We start from the raw sequence: 23,819 nt of genomic DNA on the forward strand, positions 1-23,819 counted from the left end.
ACTAAGATCCAGATCCCCTGCAGCGCTACAGGGGACCCGGATCCTCCTCTCTGGCAGCCAGTGGGCGTCTGCACGATACACGCAGACAACCTCCGCTTGCTGCCACCACTTTTGCCGGGGCTTCTATGACGGAGCACCGCCATCACATGACCTTCCGTTGCTCATTCATAGAAGCCCCAGCGGAAGTGCCAGCAGCAGTGGATGTCTGCGCGCATTGCACAGACCTCCACCGGCTGCCCCACTAGACACCAAGGAATCTGAAGCACAGGGGACAAGTCTAGGGAAGCACTGGTAAGTCGGGGGGAGGGTAAGAGTGGTATATGGGGGGTATAAGGGCTTTCTGGAGGCAGAGTGGCATATAGGGGGTTAAAAGGCATATCAGGGAGGCAGAGTGGCATACAAGAGGGTATAAGGCATATCTTTTTCTCAATCATAGTTTTTATTAAATTGTTCTAGATGCAAATTCTTGTTCTTGGGTTGAACACTGGCTTAGCAATCAAGTACAGAGAGTTGTTATAAATGATAAATCTTCAAGCTGGACAAAAGCGGCAAGTGGTGTTCCTCAGGGTTCGGTTCTGGGACCAATTTTATTCAACATTTTTATAAATGACCTTGCAATAGGCGCTAAAAGTCATGTTTCCGTGTATGCAGATGACGCTAAACTTTGTAAAGTAATAAAATGTGAGCAGGATATCACTTTGCTGCAGAGGGATTTAGATAGACTGGGGCACTGTGCACACAAATGGCAGATTAAATTTAATATAGATAAATGCACAAGCAACGTACACCCTAAATGGTAGTGAATAAGGGATGAGAAAGATTTGTGAATTGTTATAGACAACAAAACTAGGAAACAGTGTGCAATGTCCACCAGCAGTTGCTAAGGCCAGTAAAGTATTGTCATGTATAAAAAGGGGCATCAATTCACTGGGGATAAGCCCCCGGATTTAAAGATTTCCCTCTCAGAATCAATGCCGAGAGGTGAATGTGGAGGATCTGGGTGATAAATTGGTCCCAGATGAAGCAACCTCTGACGAGGAGGTACATGGAATGTGGGAAGCTACTTGGAAAGGCACTTTGCAAAAAGGAGTAACAAACCCATATCCCTAGAATTCAGAATTCAGTATTCGACAGCTTGTCTGCTCCAGCAGAGATAGTTTAAGCATTCTGAAAGTACTAGCTCCCTTTAAAAACTTACAGCAGGGGTAGGTGTCGAGGACCCGGTAGGATTTTCCAGCTACCAAGTTAAATCCTGCTAAGGCAGAATTCGTGGAGAAGAGGATTACAGATGAGGCAATATTACTATTAATTAAATCTATGATTTCAGGTAGCGCTCCCAGGCCGGATGACCATTCAATACTTTACTATAGGTCACTTGGTCAATATATAGTGGCTACATTAAACTCAATATTGGAAAGGAGAATTTAACACACAATTAGCCACAGTAAGCGTATTGCCAAAAGAAGGAAAAGACCTGACGCAATGTCACTTATCGCCCATTTTCCTATTAAATGTGGATTTAAAGATCAGTCAAGGCTTATCCCCGGGAGATAGGCAAGGGTCAACACAATGAAAGTGCTAAACATAATACATTTTTACAGGCCAGGGCACCCTAGAGGTTTCATCATCCACGGATGAAGAGAAGGCTTTGTACAGGGTGGATTGGTCTTTTCTCTTTCTTCATTGATTGGCAAGACGGAAGAGTGATTTGGAGGCATGGTCAGTTCCTTACATTAGCTAGCAAGGGAGAATTAAGGCAATTAAAAAATATACTAGCCATCAGAATCAATTTGGTGGCTAGCATATTTATTCCAAACAAATCCCATTGGGGTTCTGCATTCATTCTTCCAGACACCTAAAACAAAGTCCTGTCAAAAGAGAAGTATCATCATCAGCTTTCCAATCTGAAGTGCACATTGGAATGGAATGTTGGCCTTACCCAGAGGCAGTGGATAACACTGAAGCAATCTTTAGGCAATAGTCTGTGGCTGTGCCCAAATAGGCTAGGAAAATATTTGGCAGGCATCCTCTGGTTGGAATTTGGTTGGGTAGCCGTGGAGGAGGCTTGCTAGTTTCACTTCTACCGCTCTACGATAACCCTGATTTTCAGGCAGGAATGAGGAGTGGGTAGCTCAATGTACTTGGGTTGCCTGATCTTGTCAAGATTGCAGATGTCATCCTGGATAGTAGAGTGGTTCACATGTCGCAGCTGAGCCTGCCTGTAGGAAGTGGATCTATGCAGCGTTTTTGATATATTTTAGATGGCTATACAGTCAATATATCTTTTACTCTTCTCTATCATGATAAAACCACTACTGTACTACAATAATTGATGTCTAATTTCAAGTTCACAAAATTAAATTTCACTGTAGCAGTTGTAGTTCAGTAGTGTGAGGTAACCGGTATGTTAACGGAATACATCAATAATTGTTGGTGAAGTCAGCTTGCACAAGAAAGTTGGTTTTCTTTCATGCAAGGGCATAATCAGCATACCTTCCCAGGGTTGGCTACTTGAACCTCTTTTGAAGGTCAGGTTTGGTTAATGAATGGTGCCCCTAAATATTGATCTTCCCACTAATCTAAATAACCCTCAAATTAGTCTGGCTTAAGTTCTTCACGAATTCTATACTGGCTAGTAATGTAAAGCTATATCCTCCCACCCCTCTGGGAATCCTAATAAAAACAGGATAGAATCCCATGTCAACTAAATGCAGGACAGGGGAAAAAATTAGGGATGTGATTTGCCTAAATTTGAGATCTTTATTTATTTTTGTTTCCTCCTGTTTTGATAATTTACTGCTTGTAACTTAACAAAACAGAGAAAGCAGATATGCTTTCTCTCAGCAACCCTAGAGGTTAAAACAAGCCACTAAATATTTCCACAACAATTGCAGTAATTGAAAAGCAAAAATGAGAAATTATAGGTAACTAAAAATTAACCAAAAAAGTTATAAAAAGGCAATTAACTTATGAAATTAAATTATCTTCAAAATTATATTTAAAAATTTAAAAAGATACAAGTACCTCTCCAAAGATCTGACTTATTTCTGGTGATGTAACAAAGTCTCCATGTTCTCCCAGCATATCATGATGCATGTAGTAACCCTTAAAATAGAAATAGGCTTAAAGTAATTAAAATATCTAAGTAACAAGGCTGTTACTTATTATCCCCAGATAATAAATGACAGGACTTCATATTGTTTCAACAACAAACCCCAGACACCATTACAAATATCACAGATAATGTTGTTCATGTTTAATCAAAGTAATTACCCCACAAGCTGGGAGGAATAAAATTAAAAAAAAAGATTAAAAATCTGCTTTATGTCGAACACCTTTAAGCAGGATGGGAGTTTCCAGTTAGTGAGCACTTCTGAGTTCAGGCACGGATACTGGACGATAAGGCCTGGTTTGCAATCTCGGTTTCAGTTTATCCCACAGGTGTTTGATGGAGTTGAGGTCACGGCTCTGTGCAGGTCAGTCACACTCTTCTTCAAAGTCATCCAACAATGTCTTTATTGTTCCCACAAAGTCGGAAGCCAAAAATTGTCCAAAATGTCTTGGTACGCTGAAGGGGACATGGAAAATGCTATGCTTCAAGCTTTGTTGAAACAGTTCGGGGAAAGCCCTTTTCGATTCCATCACGACGGTACCCCAATGCACAAAGCAAGGTCCATAAATTTGGATGAGTTCGTTGTAGAAGAACTTGACTGGCCTGCACACAGCCCTGACCTCAACCCCATCGAACACCTTTGGGATGAGACGGAACACAGATTACGAGGCAGATGTTCTCGTCCAACACCACTGCCACTAATGCTCTACTGAATAAATGGGCAAACATTTTCATAGAAATGCTCCAAAATCTTGTGGAGCTTTTATAATTGTACAGGGAGAGGCCAACTACATATTAACGTCTATGTATTTAAAATACAATGTCATCCTGTTGGTGTAATGGTCAGCTGTCCCAATACTTTTGCCCATATAGTGTACAATATATACAATCAAAGCAACAGTGCCTACAGTTGTATGAGGAGTTACATACCTTTATAGGGTTTGTGAGAACTTCCCTCATGTATTCGGCAACTGTTATAGGCCCCGTCGCTTTTATCTTCATAATTAAGTGTTTCAACAATGAATTAGTAAATGCAGGACCATCTTGATGCTTTCCAGTTTTGCTCGACTGGTATTTTACATAATGATAAGATGCAAAAACTAAAATAAAAATATACACAAAAACAAAACAAAGCATTTCAGAAATAAATCATAATGGGTCATCATAATAGTTAAATCCATTGAACCATAACTTAATTTTAAACAGAAAAACACCTCAAGGAAAAACGGAGGTTTTGTTATATGATAATATTTTGAATTCGGTATCTTATGTATAGTGCTCTGATTCTCAAAAGGAAGAAAATATAAAACAGTCTAGTTTAATCAATATAAAAATTGTAAACATATTTAGACACATACCGTATTGGCTCGGATATAGGCCGCACCCTAAAAGTTTGGTGCTTTTTTTAAAGAAAAAGTTTTGTAATAGATATGCTGCCACTCTGCCCCCCCCTCAGCGGAAGTGCCACCACCGGAAGTTGTATACACGTATTGCGTAGATGTCCCCCTCCGGCCCCGTAAGACACCCGGGAGTCTGCTCTGGTCAGTCTTGGGGGCAGAGGTAAAATGCATCGTGCGGACGTTCACCGGCTGCGGCGATGCGCGTAAACAACCTCCACTGTCGGCACGTCTGCATGATGTGCTTTAACAATCTCCCTTGCCGGGACTCCCCTCATGGGAATTCCCGGTAAGGGAGATTGTTAAAGCACATCGAGCAGATGTGCCAGCAGCGGAGGTTGTTTACGCGCGCATCGCTGCAGCCGGTGAACATCTGCGCGATGCGCTTAGACAATCTCCCGTGCCGGCACTCCCCCGTGGAAAGTGCCGGCAGGGGAGGCTGTCTGAGCGTATCAGAGAGTAGGATGCAGGTCCCCTGCACCACTGCGGGGGATCTGTATCCTAACCCCGCTGCCTGCCCGGCGCCCAGAACTGCATGTCCCGGGCGTCAGGCGCTAGACCCCAAATGTAGGCCGCACGCCCACTTTAAAGACTTAAAGTGGGGGGAAAAAAGTGCGGCCTATATTCGGGCCAATGCGGTATTTGAACACATGCTCCCTTAGTTAAGCATCAGGTGGAGACAGTCAACAAAAGGTAAGCTGACCTGCCTGTGCCGATCCCCCTGGACTAATATGGCAAATGCAGGCACTACTTTGATTGGTCGCCTGTCCACAAAAGGCTTAATGTGATTGGTTGATGTTATGAACATGATTTTCCAAAATGTGATTTACGTCATAGAAAGCAGAACTGATTTGATTTACTGGTCAATAGTGGTCCTAGACCCCCCCCCCCAAAAAAAAAAAAAAACAAAAAAAAAAAACTGTGTGCTTCTCAAAAGAAAAAATGTCGGTGTGCCAAGCTAGCATATTATTATTTGAGCCTGCGACTAGCTTAGCGCACCAACATTTTTTCTTTTCCCCGTTTGCACATATTTGAGGTTGTTGGCTCCTCATCAGTCTGGTTGCAGCTTGCTATCCAGGGGTTAATTGGGAGGAGGTTTAATTGCACCTCACTCAAGACATTAATAAGGTTTTGGCAGCAGTATAAACTGCTTTGTGTGCCCACTATGTAGGAGGTGAGAGTAGGTTCTCACCCTATTGAGAGTGTGCCTTGAAGTGGCGGGTGAGATTAATTATGCTTCGCCAATTCATATAACCAAAACCTCTTATTTATGTTATGTTTATATATTTGTTGCCAACTTTATTAGGGTGAGAAGCGCAGACAGTTTTTGTTTTTTTGTATACATTGTACAGCCAATACACTGTATTTGCAGTACGATTACACCAGTTTGGTAGGCCTCATATTATACATTTGTATTATTTGAGCCTGAGACTAGCTTAGCACACCGACATTTTTTCTTTCCCCTGTCCTAGAAATCATAGCCTGAGGCGATAACAGCTAGTTACCAATTCTTGTGTTATTGGTGTTCCTTACTTACCTATAGGCAGAGGCATATTTTCATTTATCCACATGAGTGTGTGTGTAGGTATAGGGCGAGTTAGTGATTTTGGCTTGCATGGTTACAACCCGAAATATTGTTCTCTAGGTTACACCTTATAACCAAAAAAAAACCTGCTAGTAGTTTGCAATTTATACAGTTGCTATTTACATAGCAACCTATCAATACTATTAGGGCTGCAACAACTAATCGATAAAATCGATAATGAAAGTCGTTGTCAACGGTTTAGCCGCAGCTGCCGCGTTTTGGCAGGTACGGGGCGCGTGTGACGTCAGCGTTGGGGGGCGTGGTGGCTACCGGCGCCAAATTTAAAAATCCGGAAGCCCTGTTACCTGTACCCTGGTGTGGTCTTTTGCTGGTTACCCGTTCTGTAGCGTTCTATGATAAATCTGACCTTTGGCTTGTCCTGACTACCCTCTGATCTGTGATTTGGCTGTGTTCGTTCCTCCACGTGTATGACCTGGATCGTCTGACTACCCGCTTTGGATTTGATCCACCTTCTGGCTGACTACCTGTCCTGTGTATGACCCCTGGCTCGTCTGACTGTGCGTTTGGTTTTGCTCTCCGCCTCATTTAGTGAATTGTGCCCTGACCTATATTCTCCGCTTTCCCTATTTTGTGTGGATCTCTCCTGCTATACCCAGAGACTATCAACCTCTCCATATCTTCCTACTCCGGGGCCTCCTCACTGTTGGGATCATCGAATACCTGGGGGTTGCTTCTCAGCGCACTCCTCCAGGAGAAGAACTTCCGCGGTGAGTGCTCTGGCTTATGGTAGACGTGACATAGTCGAATCGATTTTTATCGATTATAAAAAGGTTTTTTTCCAGAGCAAATGCTCTGAAAAACTCCTCTCCTTATATAATCTGACTTCAAACAGAGATCGGATTATAACACTAGAATCCAGATCCCCCGCAACGCTGCAGGAGACCTCGATTCCCCTCACGGTCAGCCGGTGGGTGTCCGTGCGATAAGCACAGACAACTTCCGTCTCTCCCCTCCACTTTCGCTGGGCACCAGCATCACATGATGTAGAAGCCCCAGCGGAAGTGAACAGGAGTAACAGAGGCTGTCTGTGCACATCTTGCAGACCCCCACCGGCTGAAAGAAAATTGAGGTCTCCTGCAGAGGATCATCCTCTCTGTCAGCTGATAGGGGTCTGCACGATGTGCACAGACAGCCTCCGTTACTGCCCTTCAATTACGCTGAGGCTTCTATGAAGCTCCAGTGAAAGTGCCTGTCAGCAACGGAGGTTCACAAAACACAAGGGAGTCGGGTAGAGAAGCAGAGTGGTAAATGGGAGGGGGGTAGGAGGCAGAGTGGTGTATGTGTGAGTTATTGTGGTGTATGGGGGTATAATGAATTTCAGGGTAGCAGAGTGGTGTATGGGGGTGTAATGAATTTCAGGGAGGCAGAGTAGCATATCAGGGGGAGTTAGAGTGGTGTATGGGGGGTATAATGTATTGCAGAGTGGCATATCTGGGGGAGGCAGAGTGGTGAATCAGGGAGTATAATGAATTTCAGGGTGGTGCAGGGCATTTATGGGGGGCAGAGTGGCATATCAGGGGGCACAGTGGCATATAGGGAGGTATAAGGCATAAATGGGGGCGAGTGGCATATTGGAAGTTATAAAGCATATCGGGGCACAGTGGCATATAGGGGGTATAAGGCATATCGATATTAGGCATATCAGGGGGGCATAAGACATATCTGGGGTAAAAGGTATATCAGGGGCTCAGTTGCATATCACTGGCATATAAGGAGTATAAGGCATATCGGGGGCACAGTGGAATCTCTGGCATATAGGAGGTATAAGGCATATCTGGGGGCAGAGTGGCAAGCTGGGGGTCAGATGTGCATAACTGGGGGCAGTTTGGTAAATAAAAGAAAATATAAACAAGGCTTTTTCTCAGTTTTTATTAAATATGAAAAATAGTTAACATATGAATTAATATTTACTAATAATTTTGGATTAAAACCTAGTTTGAGAAACACTGTTTGGGTTCTTGTAGCTTTTATTATGTCAGTAAAATAAGAAGGTGAATAGAGAAATGCCTTTGCGATAAAGAGATGAAAGTGTAAATTGTAAGTTTTTTTTTTTTATTATTACATTTTAAATAAAAAAAATGTTTGCTTTTATCCAATTAATCAAAAAAATAAATCGGCCAACTAATCGATTATTAAAATAATCGTTAGTTGCAGCCCTAAATACTATAGTAAAAAAATACCTTAAAAAGAACCATACACCATGTGCTAATTGAACTTCAATCCTGCCTGAATCCAGAGGGCTTCACATAGACTGTAAGCGCCCTGGGTTATATACCAGAATCCCATGTTTCATCAAGTAGTCGTTATGACCAACGGAGTTCCATGTGATATTGTTTTACTGGGTTTTCTCATCATCTCTGTAAGCTGATCATCTACCGAAGCCAAGTATCATTGTTATTTTACTGCAATCTGTCAAAACCAGTGTGTGATTTGAATTCTGTTGTAGTGGATTCGACAAATATTATTAAAGTTTATTTATCATTCACCACAGTATTAAATTATTTCTTACCATATAATCGACAGGAATACCTAATTTTATTTATCAATTGTATATCAAGATACAGAGTGTATATAGATTAAATAAATTTTATTGTTAAGATTCCCTAATTACCTTAATTAAATATTTTAAAGTTAGAATCAGGTAGGGCTGCAACAACTAATTGATAAAATCCATAATAATCGATAATGAAAATCGTTGCCAACGATTTTCATTATCGATTATAAAATGAGGGTTTTTTCAGAGCAAAGGCTCTGAAAAATACCCCTCGTTTTATAATCAGTTTGTGACTCACAGCAGTTACTACTTACAGTCCCTCCCTGCAGTCACTGCCGATTGATTGCAAGGAGGGACAGGGAGAAAGAAAGGGGCAGGGCCAACCGGCAGTGACCGGGAGCAAGAAAGGTGTGGGGCCAAACTGCCGATTGGCCCCACCCATTTCCTATAGCATCCACATGGCTCAAGAACTCATCCGAGTATATAAATATTTGGGCTGCTGAAAGTTAGGGGAGGTGGGGGGAAATTTAGGGGCAGTTGTGGTTGATGGGGTCTTCAGGTTAACTTAAGGTGCAGTTAGAGGTAAAGGGGGGGCAAACTGTGGGGAATCTAAATCCTGGGGGCAGTGAAGATTAACCCTGTATTTATTTATAAAAGTAATGTGTCTGTGAACGAGTGTGCAAATCTATGAGTGCACTATGGCATATCAGGGGGGTATACAGCATACCTGGGGAGGACAGAGTGACATATCTGGGGGCATATGAAAATATTAGTTCGTTGCAGCCCTAGAATCAGGTCACAAGTACAACAGTTTCTCTATGCCACAGCATAACATGGGGATGGAAAGTAGCTCTCCGCTTGGTTGCCCCCCCCCCGCCATACATAACAAAGGGATAAAAACACCCACGTAATCAACTGCATAGCCAAAGCGCTGCTACAGGTGTGGGTTCCCCATCCCTAACATAAATGGCGCACTTGAACAATAAAGGGGTACCCAGGAAGTAGCAAGGATTATGTAATCAACAGATCAAGCAGCATTGGGTTCTTGTATAAAACTTTGCTTTTATTTTAGAGATTAAAAGTCAAATACAAGATGCCAGTGTATATTGGCCCCCTTTATCCATTATCTCTCCCTGACGTGCAGGTGGTGGTGGAGTTTATCATAAAAAAGGGTTGATCAACATTCCACATCACCGGTAGGAGCAGGGTTCTTCTTAGTTAGGAAGAAAGAGGGTGATCAACAACTATCAATTATCTGGGTCTCAACAAGATCACTCCCCGAAATACCTATCCCCATCATTTTGATCACAGAGCTGTTTGAAAGGCTGCGTGGAGCTAAAGTCTTCATTAAGCCATCTGTAGGTGATACTGTTTCGTACCCTCCGGGTAGACCACTTGCCTGTGGAATCAACCCTATACCGCTTCGCCATCAGGGACATCCTTGGTCCACTGTACCACGCAGCCCCAGGGATTCTCCAGCAGCTGCTTCCTTTGTATTCCATAGCGACAGTGTATACTTTCCTAGTGCATTATCCATTACTGACCCTGTGTATTCAGCCTGGCTTGATCCTGACCATCCTTTCCTGGCTTCCCAACCTTGGCTCTAATTTACTATTTAGCCAGAACTTTGGCTTCCTGACCTCCGCTTTAATATATCAATTATCCTGATCTTCGGCCCCCTGATTAATGCTTGTTTTGTATATCTTGCTTGTGCACACTTAAAGCCTGTCCCCAGTATCGAAGGATCATCAAAACAGGCTGCTCAAACCTAAAAGGTTCAACCCGAGAGGGAGCCAGTTGGAGGGTGAAGAAACCTGCTACCTAGATTTCAATATTTGTCCTGAGCAGGGCCTGCTCAGGACAAATATTGAAATCTAGTTAGCAGGTTTTTTCACTTGCTTTTGTAGATGAGTATATTTTTTAGATTAAAATCCATGGTTTTTTTTTCAATTTTTCACGATTTATAATACCGCATTTGCTCGATTATAACACGACCCCCTAAAATTGGAATATTAATTTAGGGAAAAAAGAAAAAGCCTGAATGTAAGAAAAGAGTTTTACTAGTAAATATTAGTTCACATGTAAACTATTTTTTCATATTTTATAAAAACTGATTGAAAAAATGATTTTTTTTGTTTTTATTTCCTTTTATTTGCCACACTGCCCCCCAGATTTGCCTTATACCCCCCTATATGCCACCACTCTGCCCCCCATATATCCCTTACACCCCCCCATATGCCGCCACTCTGCCCCATATATCCCCTCATATGCTGCCATTCTGCCCCCCATATATGCCTTATACCCCCATATGCCACCACTCTGCCCCAGATATGTCTTATACCCCCATATGCCACCACTCTGCCCCAGATATGTCTTATACCCCCCCTATGCCACCACTCTGCCCCAGATATGCCTTATACCCCCTATATGCCGCCACTCTGCCCCCAGATATGCCATATACCCCCCATATGCCACCACTATACCCCCAGATATGCCTTATACCCCCAATATGCCACCACTATGCCCCCAGATATGCCTTATACACCCCATATGCCACCACTATGCCCCCAGATATGCCTTATACCCCCTATATGCCGCCATTCTGACCCCCAGATATGCCTTATACACCCCTATATGCCACTGCCCCACATATGCCTTATACACCCCCATATGGCACTCTTGCCCTCCCCGACTTACCAGTGCTTCCCTAGACTTGTCCCCTGTGCTCCAGATTCCTTGGTGTCTAGTGGGGCAACCGGGGCTTCTATGAATGAGCACCAGAAGGTCAAGCGATGCCGGCGCTTCGTCCTAGAAGCCCCAAAGGAAGTGCGGGCAGCAGCGGAGGTTGTCTGTGCGCATCGCACAGACATCCACTGGCTGCCAGAGAGGAGGATCCAGGTCCCCTTCCTAATGGACCTTTTTGTGCCAAAATTGCCTGTTCATAATGCCCTCCACCCTGCCTAAGGCCAAACATACCATTCGGAATTATGGACAAAAATTTCAACCTTCATCAGACCATAACATAATTTTCCTGCGTGCTTTTGAGGCACTTGATGTTTGTTTTTGCAAAATTCAGCCTTGGGTGTTTTTCTTTGTAAGAAAAGGCTTCTGTCTTGCCACCCTAGCCATTCACATGAAGAATATGGGAGATTGTTGTCACATGTAGCACATTGACAGTACTTTCCAGAAATTCCTACAGTTCCTTTAATGTTGCAGAAGGCCTCTAGTAAGCCTCCCTGACCAGCTTTCTTCTCATCAATTCTTGGTAATGTCTCTGTTGTGCCATATTGTCTCCGCTTGATGATGACTGTCTTCACTGTGTTCCATGGTATATCTAATGCTTTGAAAATCCTTTTGTATCCTTCTCCTTACTGATATCTTTCCACAATTAGATCACTCTGATGTTTTTGAAACTTTCCGCGGACCAGCTTTTGCTCTGAAATGCAACTAATGTCAGGTCAATAACAACTAAACTTTATTTGCATACATGGGAACTTCTGGGCTCCGGCTTTCCAGAGCCTTCCCTTGCTGGACGCGGCCAGGACTGCCGACTGACGGCAGCGGGAAACACCACTATTTAAAGAGAAAATGGGAGGGAAGCAGGGCGTGTCAAAACCCCACTCCTGCGACACGGAGGGGCGGTGCTTCACCCGGCAATCCCCGGGTCAAACCCGGAGAGTTCCCAGGTATGTTTGTGATTAATCAGTCACGTTAAATGATGGCAGGTGTGTAATGGCTTCTATTTAACATGAGTTTGAATGTGATTGGTTAATTCTGAACACAGCCGCAGTTATACGAGGATGTGCACACTTATGCAACCAGGTTACTGTAAGTTTTTATCCCCCCCCCCCAAAAAAAAAAAAAGATGACAGTTTGTTTTGCAATTGAATTGTTCACATTAAAAGGTGGAAAAAGTTCTGACATGATTTATCTTTGTCTTACTCTTTAACATCACAAGAACATGGCATTTTAAAAGGTGTGTAGACTTTTTATAACCACTGTATATACACACATTGATGGCAGTGCAGCGTAACCCCTATCGCTATATGGTAAGCCAGACTTTGACATAGTAGGCCCCCAAGAACAGCTTTCCCGTTGCGCTGCAGCCAGCCAGTTTTTGCCGCTTACGGATGTAGGAACGTATGGTTGGAAAGAATAAATATAAACTTTTCTCTTTATATAAAAACTAAGACTAAATATGCAATGCCTATGCAACAGCTACAATGAACAAACATTATATTGCACACACAGAACTTCTCAGTCGCCTTATTTCAAAACCACATTCATAAAACAGCGCTTACCGTGTTTTCTAAAAAGAATCCTTCCGAAAATATTAAATTTAAAAAGTTCATTCACGATTCCACGCATTTAAAAATCCTATTAACTACACTGTAACCTCTTATCCGGAAGCAACCTTTTCACTCAACCACGTGCTTTATCGCTCTATAACCTTCCTTGTAAGGTCCTGACAGGAATTGGTAACAAACGACTACACGATTGCATTCTAAAACCTAAAACAAAAAAACTAAGCTTTAATAAAATTATAAAAAAAAAAAAACACGCTCTACATTTTACGAGAATAACGATCGTGGAGGCACCGAAAGGAAGTTAACCATTATTCATTTTGATTGTTGCTGTTGGCTAGGTTGCCGTTGTGGAAAGTCCTGGCGACTTCCGGTACTCTGTGCAGCTACGAGAAAGCGAATCACGTTGTTTCCGTCATTAAATTACTGATTTCGTTTGGTAAATGCGATGGACCCGAGCTGTGAACGCAAAGCCCTGGAAATGCAATTAAAGGGCCATGATATCGAAGATGATGATATCGAGGGTAGTAACGAGGAGGATTTTACTCTGGAAGAAGTTCTACGTTTAGGAGGGACTAAGGTAGTATAGCGCATACGCAGTGTTTTCTATGACAAGTTTATTTCCTGTAACTTTTGAGCAGTTTATGTAAAAGATGTGGATCGGTCCACTATAAGGCTGCTATTAACAAAGTACTTTTAGTCAGAGTTACCAAATGTCTTTCATTCTTTGCTCTTAATTTGCATTTTTATGAAACGTTGACAAGTTACTTTTTTCTGTTGTGGACTTACATTTTTGGCATGTGATTTGGTATAAAAAGGCTCTTCTGTTAAGCACTTAACAAATAAGATCAAAATGCTGTGCACAGGGACAGTTTACTTGAAAACTTGGGTTTGAGCCGCATGGATATCCTCTCCCCAACGCAGCGTACACTGTAACTGCAGCACATATGTTTAGAGCTGCACTTTTCCACCGGGACGTGTGGGATGCTTGGCGGCAATGCTCAGCACTACCTGTAGGTGGTGAACTACCATCTTCATATAAAAAAGGACAAATGTGTTATATGGCATGTGCAACCATGCTATTCCACCCATAATCCCCATGTAGAGAGAGAAAAATATTTAGGGCTGCAACTAACTATTGTTTTCATTATCGATTAGTTGTACATTTTTTTGTTTAAAATAATTTAATGAACAAACTTGATGTTAAAAGCAAAACTGAGAAAAATGTATTTCTTGTTTTTATTCTGCCCCCCCCACACGTTATGCACTTTTCAGCCCAGAGATGGCGCTCTGCCCGTTCCCCAGAGATGGCGCTCTGCCCGCTCCCCAGAGATGCCTTATACCTCCTATATGCCACTGTGCCCCCTGATATGCCACTCTGCACCGTTACCCCCCCGGGCTCCAGACTCCTTGGTGTCTAGTAGAGGCAGCCGGTGAACATCTGCGCGATGCGCGTAGACAGACCTCCGGTACTGGCCGGCACTTTCGCTCTATGACTGGTCACCAGAAGGTCATGTTACGCTGGTGCTCCATCATAGAAGCCCCAGCTGAAGTGGAGGACAGTAGCGGAAACATGTTCCTTGGCATGTGTAACCATGATATTCCTCCCGTAATGCCCATGTACATAAATATACTCGTATTCTTATCAGAGACAGGTCAAGTATGTTACTTAGCATGTGTAACCATGATATTCCACCCATAATACCTATGTAGAAAAATTATTATTACCATATTCTTAACAGAAAATGATTAACTATTTGCCTTGGCATGTATCGTGATATTCCTTCCATAATCTCCATGTGGAAAAATAATTATACCCATTTTCTTAACATATTCAAATTTGTTCCTTGGCATGCGTAACCATGGTATTCAACTGCAATCCCCAAGTAGAAACATAATTACCAGGGTGCTTCCAGGTCAAATGCTGTGAGTTTAATAACTGCCGCAGAACCAATCAAAGTGGGCTGATGATGATCGGATCACTCCTAGCAAATAGGAGTGATCTGATCATTATGGCAGCCCCTGGATGACCCTGCCCTACAAAAAGAGAGGGGTCATCTAGGGTGATTATGAAAAAACACATATTACCGTATTTGCTCGATAAGACAAGGTTTTTTTCAGAGCAAATGCTCTGAAAAATACCCCTCGTCTTATAATCAGGGTCGCCTTATAATCAGACCTCAAATAGAGGTCTGACTATGAGACTAAGATCCAGATCCCCTGCAGCCGCTGCAGGAGACCTGGATCCTCCTGTCTGGTAACCTCCGCTGCTGGTGCTTCTGACTCCCTGGTGTGTAGTCGGGGCAGCGAGTGGACGTCTACGCAATTCGCCTAGGCAACTTCCGCTGCAGAGTCCTGGGTGCCATTAACTCTTACAGGGGCCCAGGCACTGGGGTCACACGGGGGGGGGCAGCACCGAGCTGTGGGCCGTGTGCCCTTCAGATTGACATCAAACATGGCAGGAGGGAATTACGCAGGGCCAGGGAAATAATAATATGTCACCTAACTATCAGGTAGGTAGAGGGTGTTTGGTACATGTACGCTTCTAATAACACGGTGGGTGCGGTTACCCCAGAGTTTTTAATGTACATGGTGCCATAACAGCAAAATATGTGATGTTAAAATATCAGGCATGAGTTTGCTGCCAGGTTTTACAACCCAGGTCGTTGGGTTACACACTCCCCTCCCCACGTGACACCAAATGGGCGGACTTCCAGAGAAAATGTAACAAGGGTTCTTCTATAAGAATTAAAAATTTAGAATTTCTTTAGGTAGCGTAAGAAATTCCCACAGATTATTTTTACTTTTGTTTTATGTGTTTTATCACTGATTATTTTTATACTGTTTTGTATGTATTTATGTGTCTTTTACCATTATTATTGTTAAGCACTGTGACTATTTTTGTGAAATTTAATATAAATGAATCAGTTCTGTCTTTTGTGCTCTAAATTTGAACTCCTAGCTTCTGAGGATAGCCGTAGTTATCACATAACCGTTTCATATAATTTGGGAGTGCTATTTTGTAACTAAATTTGTTTTTTCTAGGCAGTTCAGGGGTTACCGAAGCCTCCTTTGGTATTTTTTTGAAACCTTAAATACCACTTGGTGGTGGCAGCGAATAAAGTTTGGGGGTCATGGAGTGAACAGGTTTGGGGTTAAGGTGTAGTTGCTCTGGGCCCTGGGGGAGAGAGGCACGTGAGTCTGGGGGCTGGTTTTTGCCATTAACCCTTTTCACGTCCACGTTCCCTTTAACGTTACAGTTAGAGCCTATTGTGCTGTGCTCGTTTTGGGGCATCCATGACAGTCTGTACCTTTTATATGTTTGTCTTTCTGCTAAATGTTTATTTGTAACCCCCAAGGGCTTCTCTTCCTTTCACAGCTAACATTTTTTTTTTCTTCTTCTTATTCTTTCAGCAAGACTACGTTATGCTTGCTGGTTTGAAAGAAGTAGATGTCATGGTGGATGGCGGTACAAAAGGTGGCGGCATTTCTGACTTAGAAGATGGTGAACTAAAAGCTTTCATTGACAAGCTAGGCTTACACAAGTTCTCTCCAAATCTTATGTGGAATGAAAATGATGGGGAAACAAAGAATATGAAGGACACGGAAAAGGACATAGCGGAAAGGCATAACGTAATCAAAATAAATACAATCGCAACAGACCCAGATTTTAGTAAAGTCAAGGATAAAAAGAAAGTAAATACCACAGAGAAAGAAGGTATTTCCAATTCAATGTCAAAAAGTAAAAGAATACCATCATTTGAATTTATAGAACGCTCAACACTACTGATTAAACCAGGTGGAAAGTGGTATGACCATGAATACACAAGGGAATTCAGTTCACAGCCTCAAAACAATGATGATGTTCAAAAGTATAAATATTTAGCAGAAAAGCTATTCGCACATGAAGTGAGTTTGTATAAAAACAAGAAAGAACTCCAGAAAGGAGCTAATTCTGCTTGGATGAAAACAGTTGTCTCAACAGGGACATTGACTGACAGAATGGCTGCTATGACTGTTCTCCTCCAGGATGCTCCTGTGCATACACTTCAATTTGTTGAAAACTTAGTCAACTTGCTGAAGAAGAAGGGTAGCAAACGACAAAACCTTATGGCTCTTGATACATTAAAGGATCTACTTCTTTCTGACCTTTTACCAGATAATCGCAAACTTCATACTTTCTCAGAACATCCATTTAATAAACTGGAAGAAATTTCCAGTGGGAACAGAGATGCAAGGGACCGAAGGCTCATATTCTGGTACTTTGAAGAACAGCTGAAACTTCAAATAGCAGAGTTTGTTAAAGTACTGGAAATTTTATCGCATGACAGCTTGATTGCAACAAAGGCAAAGTCTCTAAATGTGGCCTATGAGCTGCTGTGTAACAAACCCGAAGAAGAAAAAGCTCTTCTAGTGTTGTTGGTCAATAAATTAGGTGATCCTCAGTACAGGATTGCTACAAAAGCTTCATATTTGATTGAAGTATTACTCACTAAGCATCCAAACATGAAAGGAGTTGTGTGCCTGGAAGTTGAAAGACTGCTGAATCGCCCCAATATCAGTGAAAAAGCACAGTATTATGGCATTTGTTTTTTAAACCAAATCATTTTCACTCATGAAGAAGTAGATTTGGCAAATCAACTCATAATGTTGTATTTTAGCTTTTTTCGGGCTTGCATTAAAAAAAATGATATAGATTCAAAGATACTTCGAGGTTTATTGACTGGACTAAATAGGGCTTATCCTTATGCACAAATTAGTAATGAAAAAGTGAAGGAACAGCTTGATACCCTTTTCAAAATAGTGCATACTGTGAACTTTAATACTGCAGTACAAGTCCTGATGCTACTCTTTCAAGTTATGGACTCCCAGCAAACTGTATCAAGCCGATTCTATGCAACTTTATATAGGTAAGACAACGGTTTTATGTGTCTGAGAATGCTAAGTATGAAAAATCTGTGTAGAGATAATATTAAATACCACATTTGCTCGATGTGATGTCTTGCGCATACTATGATTTAGTAAAGAATAGCCTTGATGTGTTTGATCAGCTTGGTTTTGGAGATGTACCTCCTGATGTATTGTTCCATAGCTGCGAGCATGTCCTTTCTCTTTGTTTGCCATATTTTTGTGTTAAAAGTTTTAGGTTCAGAGCAAACAAGCTTACATGATAAAAATACTTTGTAAATGAGTTGTCCCATGAGAACGAAGCGGAACGATTGACTTCCTCGAAGCTGGAAATTGTCAAATTAGGAACTTTACTCTGGGAAAGAGGGGGTGAGATGGTGGAAGGCATATTTCTAGTACATAAGGTCCTTTCCATAGAGCTGAAAGCATAAGTGGGCCCTGAGGCCCTATTCCACTGGTACTTCAGCATATCCAGTACCTTCCTGGCCTATGAAACCACCATCCATCATTGTAAAAGAAATGGAAGTTACCTGAAAGGAAGTGTGCACATTGTGCTATCCTGTTGCTGAGTAAATAATCTGTTTCAGCTGCCTTGTTAGAGTTCCTACTCCAACCAGATCAGTCTACGTGAAAAAGCCTTGGTGCTGAGAGATTGCAAGGGAAGGTTGTTGTAAAGTTCTTATGAAAAAGCAAGCACCTGTCCAAGTAACATTTCAGAAGTTGTTTATCCATTGAGAAATGTGACACTTTTTTTTATTTTTTTATTTTTTGCTGCCAAGGTGTTTCCCCTTTTTAAGGCACAATTGGAAATGTTTTGAATCTGATGCTTATTGTGGATAATTCTTGACATTCTTTTAACTAAAACTGCTGTGGCTTCTAATAACCTGTTCCAATTAACTTGGATGGGCATTTTGCAAGGGTGTCTCATCTGCTATCCCTGGTCCTTCCATTCATCCAGTTATATGTCCATAGGATATTCACCAAAGCATTGGTAGTGCTTTATCTTGAGTAACGGTAATGTCCTCAATTCAAACTCTTTGGTAACTTGTCTATAACACTCAAGACCTTGGTGAATTGGGGTGGATGCAGATGTCTCTGACTCTGTTTTAACAATTGGGATACTTTTGTCTTTTCAACTCTGAGTATGGTGTTCATGACCATGTGTTATGTTTCTTGTCTTGATGGCTTTATCTTTGTATACATTACTGTGGGCTAAAGCCTATGTGTCCATTCTTGTACTAGAGAAACGGCAAAACAAAGTATTTGATGAATTAACAATGCTCGGGACATAACATACTCCTGGCAGATTGGAAGTCCTTAAAGCATTTGTCAGTAGCGGATTGTGGGAATGAGTGTTAGAATTCATGACAATTAATTGATTGTGTAGGCTGTACCACCTCTTTGGCATTAGGTTTTTATACCGTCAATCTAACTGTTAACACTGAAAACGCTTGTGATTACTGCACAAGATATAGCTCAAAAGGAAAATGAAAGTACCCGGAACAGTGTTGTATTGAAAATATTTAGAAAGAGTTCTCTTGTTTATATTCTAAGCATGTGATTGTTATCTTTAAAAGTAAATAAAAGCACAAAATCTTTTTTCTCTTAAACAGAAAACTACTGGATCCTGGCTTATCGCAGTGTTCAAAACACACAATGTTCCTTAACCTTCTCTACAAGTCTATGAAAGCTGATGTCATGCTGAGGCGTGTAAAAGCATTCGTCAAGAGATTATTACAAGTTGCTTCTTGTCAGAGGCCATCTTTTATATGTGGAGCATTATTTCTTATATCTGAGATTTTGAAAATAAAGCCAAGGCTAAGAGTTCTTCTACAGGATAATGGGGTATGTAACTTGATATAAAATGTATCTGTAAAAAAAATATTACTTTATTATATTAGTAGTACTTAAGTTGAAAGGAAAATGGTTTTGAAGTGGTAAACAAACGTATTATTATGCCACACTTTATATGCACAATACCGTATTGTCTCGATTATAGGCCCCACCCTAAAAGTTATGTGCTTTTCTAAAGATATAGATATGCTGCCACCCTGCACCCACCAGATATGCTGCCACTCTGCCCTCCCCCGAGGCATGCTGCCACTCTGTCCGCCCCAAACCCCCCCCCCCGACTTACCAAAGCAGACTCCCGGGTATCTTGCGGGGCCGGCAGGGGACTTCTACGCAATACGCGTAGACAAAAAGGATTGTTAAAGCGCATCGTGCAGACGTTCGCCGGCTACGGCGATGCAAGCGTAAACGACCTCCACTGCCGGCACGTCTGCAGAATGTGCTTTAACAATCTCCCTTGCTGGGACTCCCCCGTAGATTGTTAAAGCAGACGTGCCGGGCGGTGGAGGTTATTTACGCTCGCATCGCCGCTGCCGGTGAACGTCTGCACGATGTGCTTAGACAACCTCCCGTGCTGGCACTTCCCTCGTGGAAAGTGTTGGCAGGGGAGGCTGTCTTAGCGTCTTGGATAGTAGGATGCAGGTCCCCTGAAGCGTCGCGGGGGATCTGTATCCTAACCCTGCTGCCTCCCGGGCGATACGAATCGCGCGTTTCTGCGCTAGACCCCGAATAGACCCCGAATATAGGCAACATCACTTTAAAGACTTAAAGTGTGTGGGGGGGGGGAGTGCGGCCTATATTCGGGCAAATACGGTATATCCATGTATGCCACCATGTATGCAGGTGGTTAACGCTGCACTGTCGCTCTCAGGGAGCGATCAGACAGCAGGGGGGTGTTGGGGCTGGTCTCTACACTCATGGGGAGACCAAAGAACCCTCTCCCCTGTCCCTGAAGCTGCCTCTGGCAGCTGGGAAGCAATGGCTGGTCTATAGACCAGCCATTGCAGGGGGGAGTCTCTGATGACTGCTGTAGGCTTCCATGCCTACAGGAATCATCAAAGGGCTTGTGGGGGCTCGTTTTTGCTGTTGCTGGTCTGCCTGGGCTTCCAGGCAGACCACCAGCAGCAGAGCCCCTTACAAAATGGGAATTAACCCCTAAATGCCGCGATCGCGGCATTGAAGGGGTTAACGCTGCACTGTCACTCTCATGGAGCGATCAGGCAGCAGGGGGGTGTTGTGTCAGGTCCCCACACTTGTGTGGGGGCCCAATCAACACACAACCTCCTTCCCTGAAGATGCCTGTGGCAGCTGAAAACGCGATTGCTGGTTTTGCAGCAACCACGTTTTCAGCCTACAGGCTCACTCCGTGGGAGTGATCTCAGGCTCGGGGGCGGGCTCGGAGTGGCTGTGCTGTCTGCCCAGACTCCTGGGCAGGCAGCAGCGCCCCCGTGTGGTGACTCAGCCTCTTACATCCACATTTTTTTCTGGATGTAAGAGGCTGACAAAACCTAGGCGACCTGGCGCCTGGGATTTGTCGAGCCCTGGCCTAAGGACATAATCAGTATCCCTGCTTCCACCACCACAGCATATGTAAAGGTTTATTTTATACCGTCTTGTTTAGTCATTTTAGCTCTTTGTTCCCCCTAGATTTACCTGTAGGGATTTTGAGGATACAATTTATTGGGTTTTTAATTGGGGTGTGTTATATTTTTTCCTGTTTTTGACTCAGTTGTAATACTTTTGCTCCATGGCCCTACAGTAATCATCTCCTGCCAACTTGGTCTAATCCATAGTTCCAATGCTTCGTGTGCACATAAGTCAGCAATGCACAATTTTAAGTGTTCATTTTAAACAAGTGTTTTTGAGACAAAAAACATTACCTCCAAGATCAGAATAATTTAAATTTGAATTTTCTACTGTAATAACTCAGATGTCATTTTCTTGTGTGTGTGTGTCTCTCTCTGTGAAGGAAAATGAAGACGAAGAAGAACACTTCAGTGATTTACCAGATGAAGATGATGAAGAGGAAAAAAATACTGATAAAAAAGCACCTGGAGGCAAAATTACTACTCAGTCGTGGATACATCAGAAAACTCTCCAGGGTAGTACTTCTTGTTTTCTTTAAATCTAATGTAAACACTATGGATCTTTATTTTGATAGTGTACGAAATTGTAAGAGAATGAGCCATGTATTTAGTAGAGCATATGCCAGTTACTCTCCATCTTTGTGCACTTTCTGTGAATCATTAACTGCCGTTGTAATATGATCATAGAGTTCATCTGCACAGCACACAGCAACAATGACTCACTGAATCGTTCAGAGGAACTCTGAATCGGACACAATTATACTTAACTAAATACAGGATTAATCTTCGCTGCCCCCAGGCTTTAGATTCCTCTTAGTTTGCACCCTAACTGCACCTTAAGTTAACCTTATTAACATACCTGGGAACTCTCCGGGTTTGACCCGGAGATTGCTGGGTGAGCGCTGCTCCTCCGGTTCTCTGGCGCCGCGCTCCCCGCCCATTTTAACTTTAAATGCGGGGGGGCGCCCGCCGACGTCTGTGCAGTCATGGCCAGAGCCAGAGCCAGAGCCCGGAAGGTCCCAGGTATGCTTATTAAATTATTTTAATTAACCCCAAAAGACCCCATTAACTATAACTGCCCCTAAATTAACCCCCACCTCTTCTTGCTTTCAGAACCCCAAATATTAATCATATACATTGATGAATTGGTTAACAATGAATCACTCGAAATGAAACAATTCACTTTACTTATCCGGACTTCCCATCACTAGTGTGTGTGTCTGTGTGTTCATATGTGTGTGCACACTTCCTATTTATAATATTGATAACTTTTTTTGTGTTTTTAGGATTAAATAGTTTCAACAGTTACGATCCTTCAAACAGAAATCCATTATTTTGTGGAGCAGATAACACAAGTCTGTGGGAACTGAAAAAGGTAATATTGTGACCCTTTTAATTCCTTATTTATTGATGCTGGAGAAGTTGTAAAGAATTGCAGTCTGAATTATTAGTTTTTAGTGCATAAATTGGCTTATGGACCTGCTTTTTGCATGCTTTAAAATGTCACAATGGAAACTGTTTCCTGAAGATATTTGGTGGAGAGGGGTGGTCTGGTTTTTTGGCTGCAATCCCCTTTGAAGACCTAGAACATCTTTGAGCAAATAGAAAGGAGGGAGTAGGGACACATCTCCCAAAGGGGTAATGAAGAATCGGGATCCAGGAGTCCAATGTTGCCTTCCTAAGGCGTAAAATGGCTATGCACTTTCTTTATAGATGTCCGTTAAAGGGACACTCCAGCCATCATATGCATATCATAGCTGCGTGGTATCTGTTTTGTGTGCATAGAGGGGGTTTTGCAGAATGCCCCCAAATGTATTTACATGTATCCTTACCTTCCAGCTAAATGTTGTAAACCCGGTGTGCACATTGGAAGCAACTTAAGCAGCCACTTAATTTAGAAACTTTTGGACAGTGGCATCTCCAGCTTTCATATTTAGGAGGGGGGGGGAGGGGGGGATGGGGGGGGACAGGGACCAAAGTAGTGGGTAGTGGGGGCAAATATAAAATGCTACATATATATATATATGTGTGTGTGTGTGTGTGTGTATAATATATATATATATATATATATATATATATATATATATATATATATGTATGTGTGTTAGACATACATAATATGTACATATCTCTTTGAAGGAAAGACCTTGATTGAAATATGATTTCAAAATAACAGCTGAACTGGCAGTTATTTTTCGTTCTTTAATATTAGACCCTGCTGCCAATATATATTATTAGACCCTGTTGGCAATATATTCTATAGTGAAACAATTGGACCCTACCCAAGCATTTTCTTGGGCCGCTCCCTAGCATGCAATCACTCCTTCCGCTACCATACCAAAAATAAAAATATTTGCCGCACTGACTGCAGATCAGTCCTTCTGACTGCACCGTGACATTGAGAGGTCCTCTCCCCCCAGTAATCATCCCCAGAGTCCATTTGTCCCCTCATTCACTAAACCATACCTCTTTTACTTACTCCCTGTAGTTCAGGTATAGATCAAATAAACAACACATGGAAACAGAATGTGGAACTGAATAAGACACAAAATCCCTTTATT

At 42.4% G+C, this 23,819-nt stretch overlaps 2 protein-coding genes and 1 long non-coding RNA gene across 3 annotated transcripts in view; 2 read left to right on the forward strand and 1 right to left on the reverse strand.

The window, feature by feature from the left end:
• NDUFAF7 (NADH:ubiquinone oxidoreductase complex assembly factor 7) overlaps nucleotides 1–13,056 on the reverse strand; it is a 60,972-nt gene extending 47,916 nt beyond the window's left edge. Inside the window, exons 1-3 of the mRNA XM_053459792.1 lie at nucleotides 12,911–13,056; nucleotides 4,043–4,212; nucleotides 3,025–3,105 (exon numbers count right to left, since the gene is read on the reverse strand). Of these exons, the coding sequence (XP_053315767.1) occupies nucleotides 3,025–3,105; nucleotides 4,043–4,212; nucleotides 12,911–12,977 (318 nt within the window). The 5' untranslated portion in view covers nucleotides 12,978–13,056. The remainder of the gene's footprint in view (nucleotides 1–3,024; nucleotides 3,106–4,042; nucleotides 4,213–12,910) is intronic.
• LOC128483570 (uncharacterized) lies at nucleotides 7,539–7,940 on the forward strand. Its single transcript, XR_008351087.1, has 2 exons — nucleotides 7,539–7,830; nucleotides 7,877–7,940. It is a non-coding gene; the product is annotated as an uncharacterized LOC128483570 (long non-coding RNA).
• A 222-nt stretch (nucleotides 13,057–13,278) lies between the features above and the next one.
• The window catches only part of CEBPZ (CCAAT enhancer binding protein zeta), a 40,009-nt gene continuing 29,468 nt past the window's right edge, over nucleotides 13,279–23,819 (forward strand). The window contains exons 1-5 of the mRNA XM_053458631.1: nucleotides 13,279–13,493; nucleotides 16,328–17,823; nucleotides 19,435–19,666; nucleotides 21,642–21,774; nucleotides 22,545–22,633. Of these exons, the coding sequence (XP_053314606.1) occupies nucleotides 13,362–13,493; nucleotides 16,328–17,823; nucleotides 19,435–19,666; nucleotides 21,642–21,774; nucleotides 22,545–22,633 (2,082 nt within the window). The 5' untranslated portion in view covers nucleotides 13,279–13,361. The remainder of the gene's footprint in view (nucleotides 13,494–16,327; nucleotides 17,824–19,434; nucleotides 19,667–21,641; nucleotides 21,775–22,544; nucleotides 22,634–23,819) is intronic.

The sequence above is a fragment of the Spea bombifrons genome, chromosome 3, assembly GCF_027358695.1.
Source record: "Spea bombifrons isolate aSpeBom1 chromosome 3, aSpeBom1.2.pri, whole genome shotgun sequence".
Lineage (NCBI taxonomy): Eukaryota > Metazoa > Chordata > Amphibia > Anura > Pelobatidae > Spea > Spea bombifrons.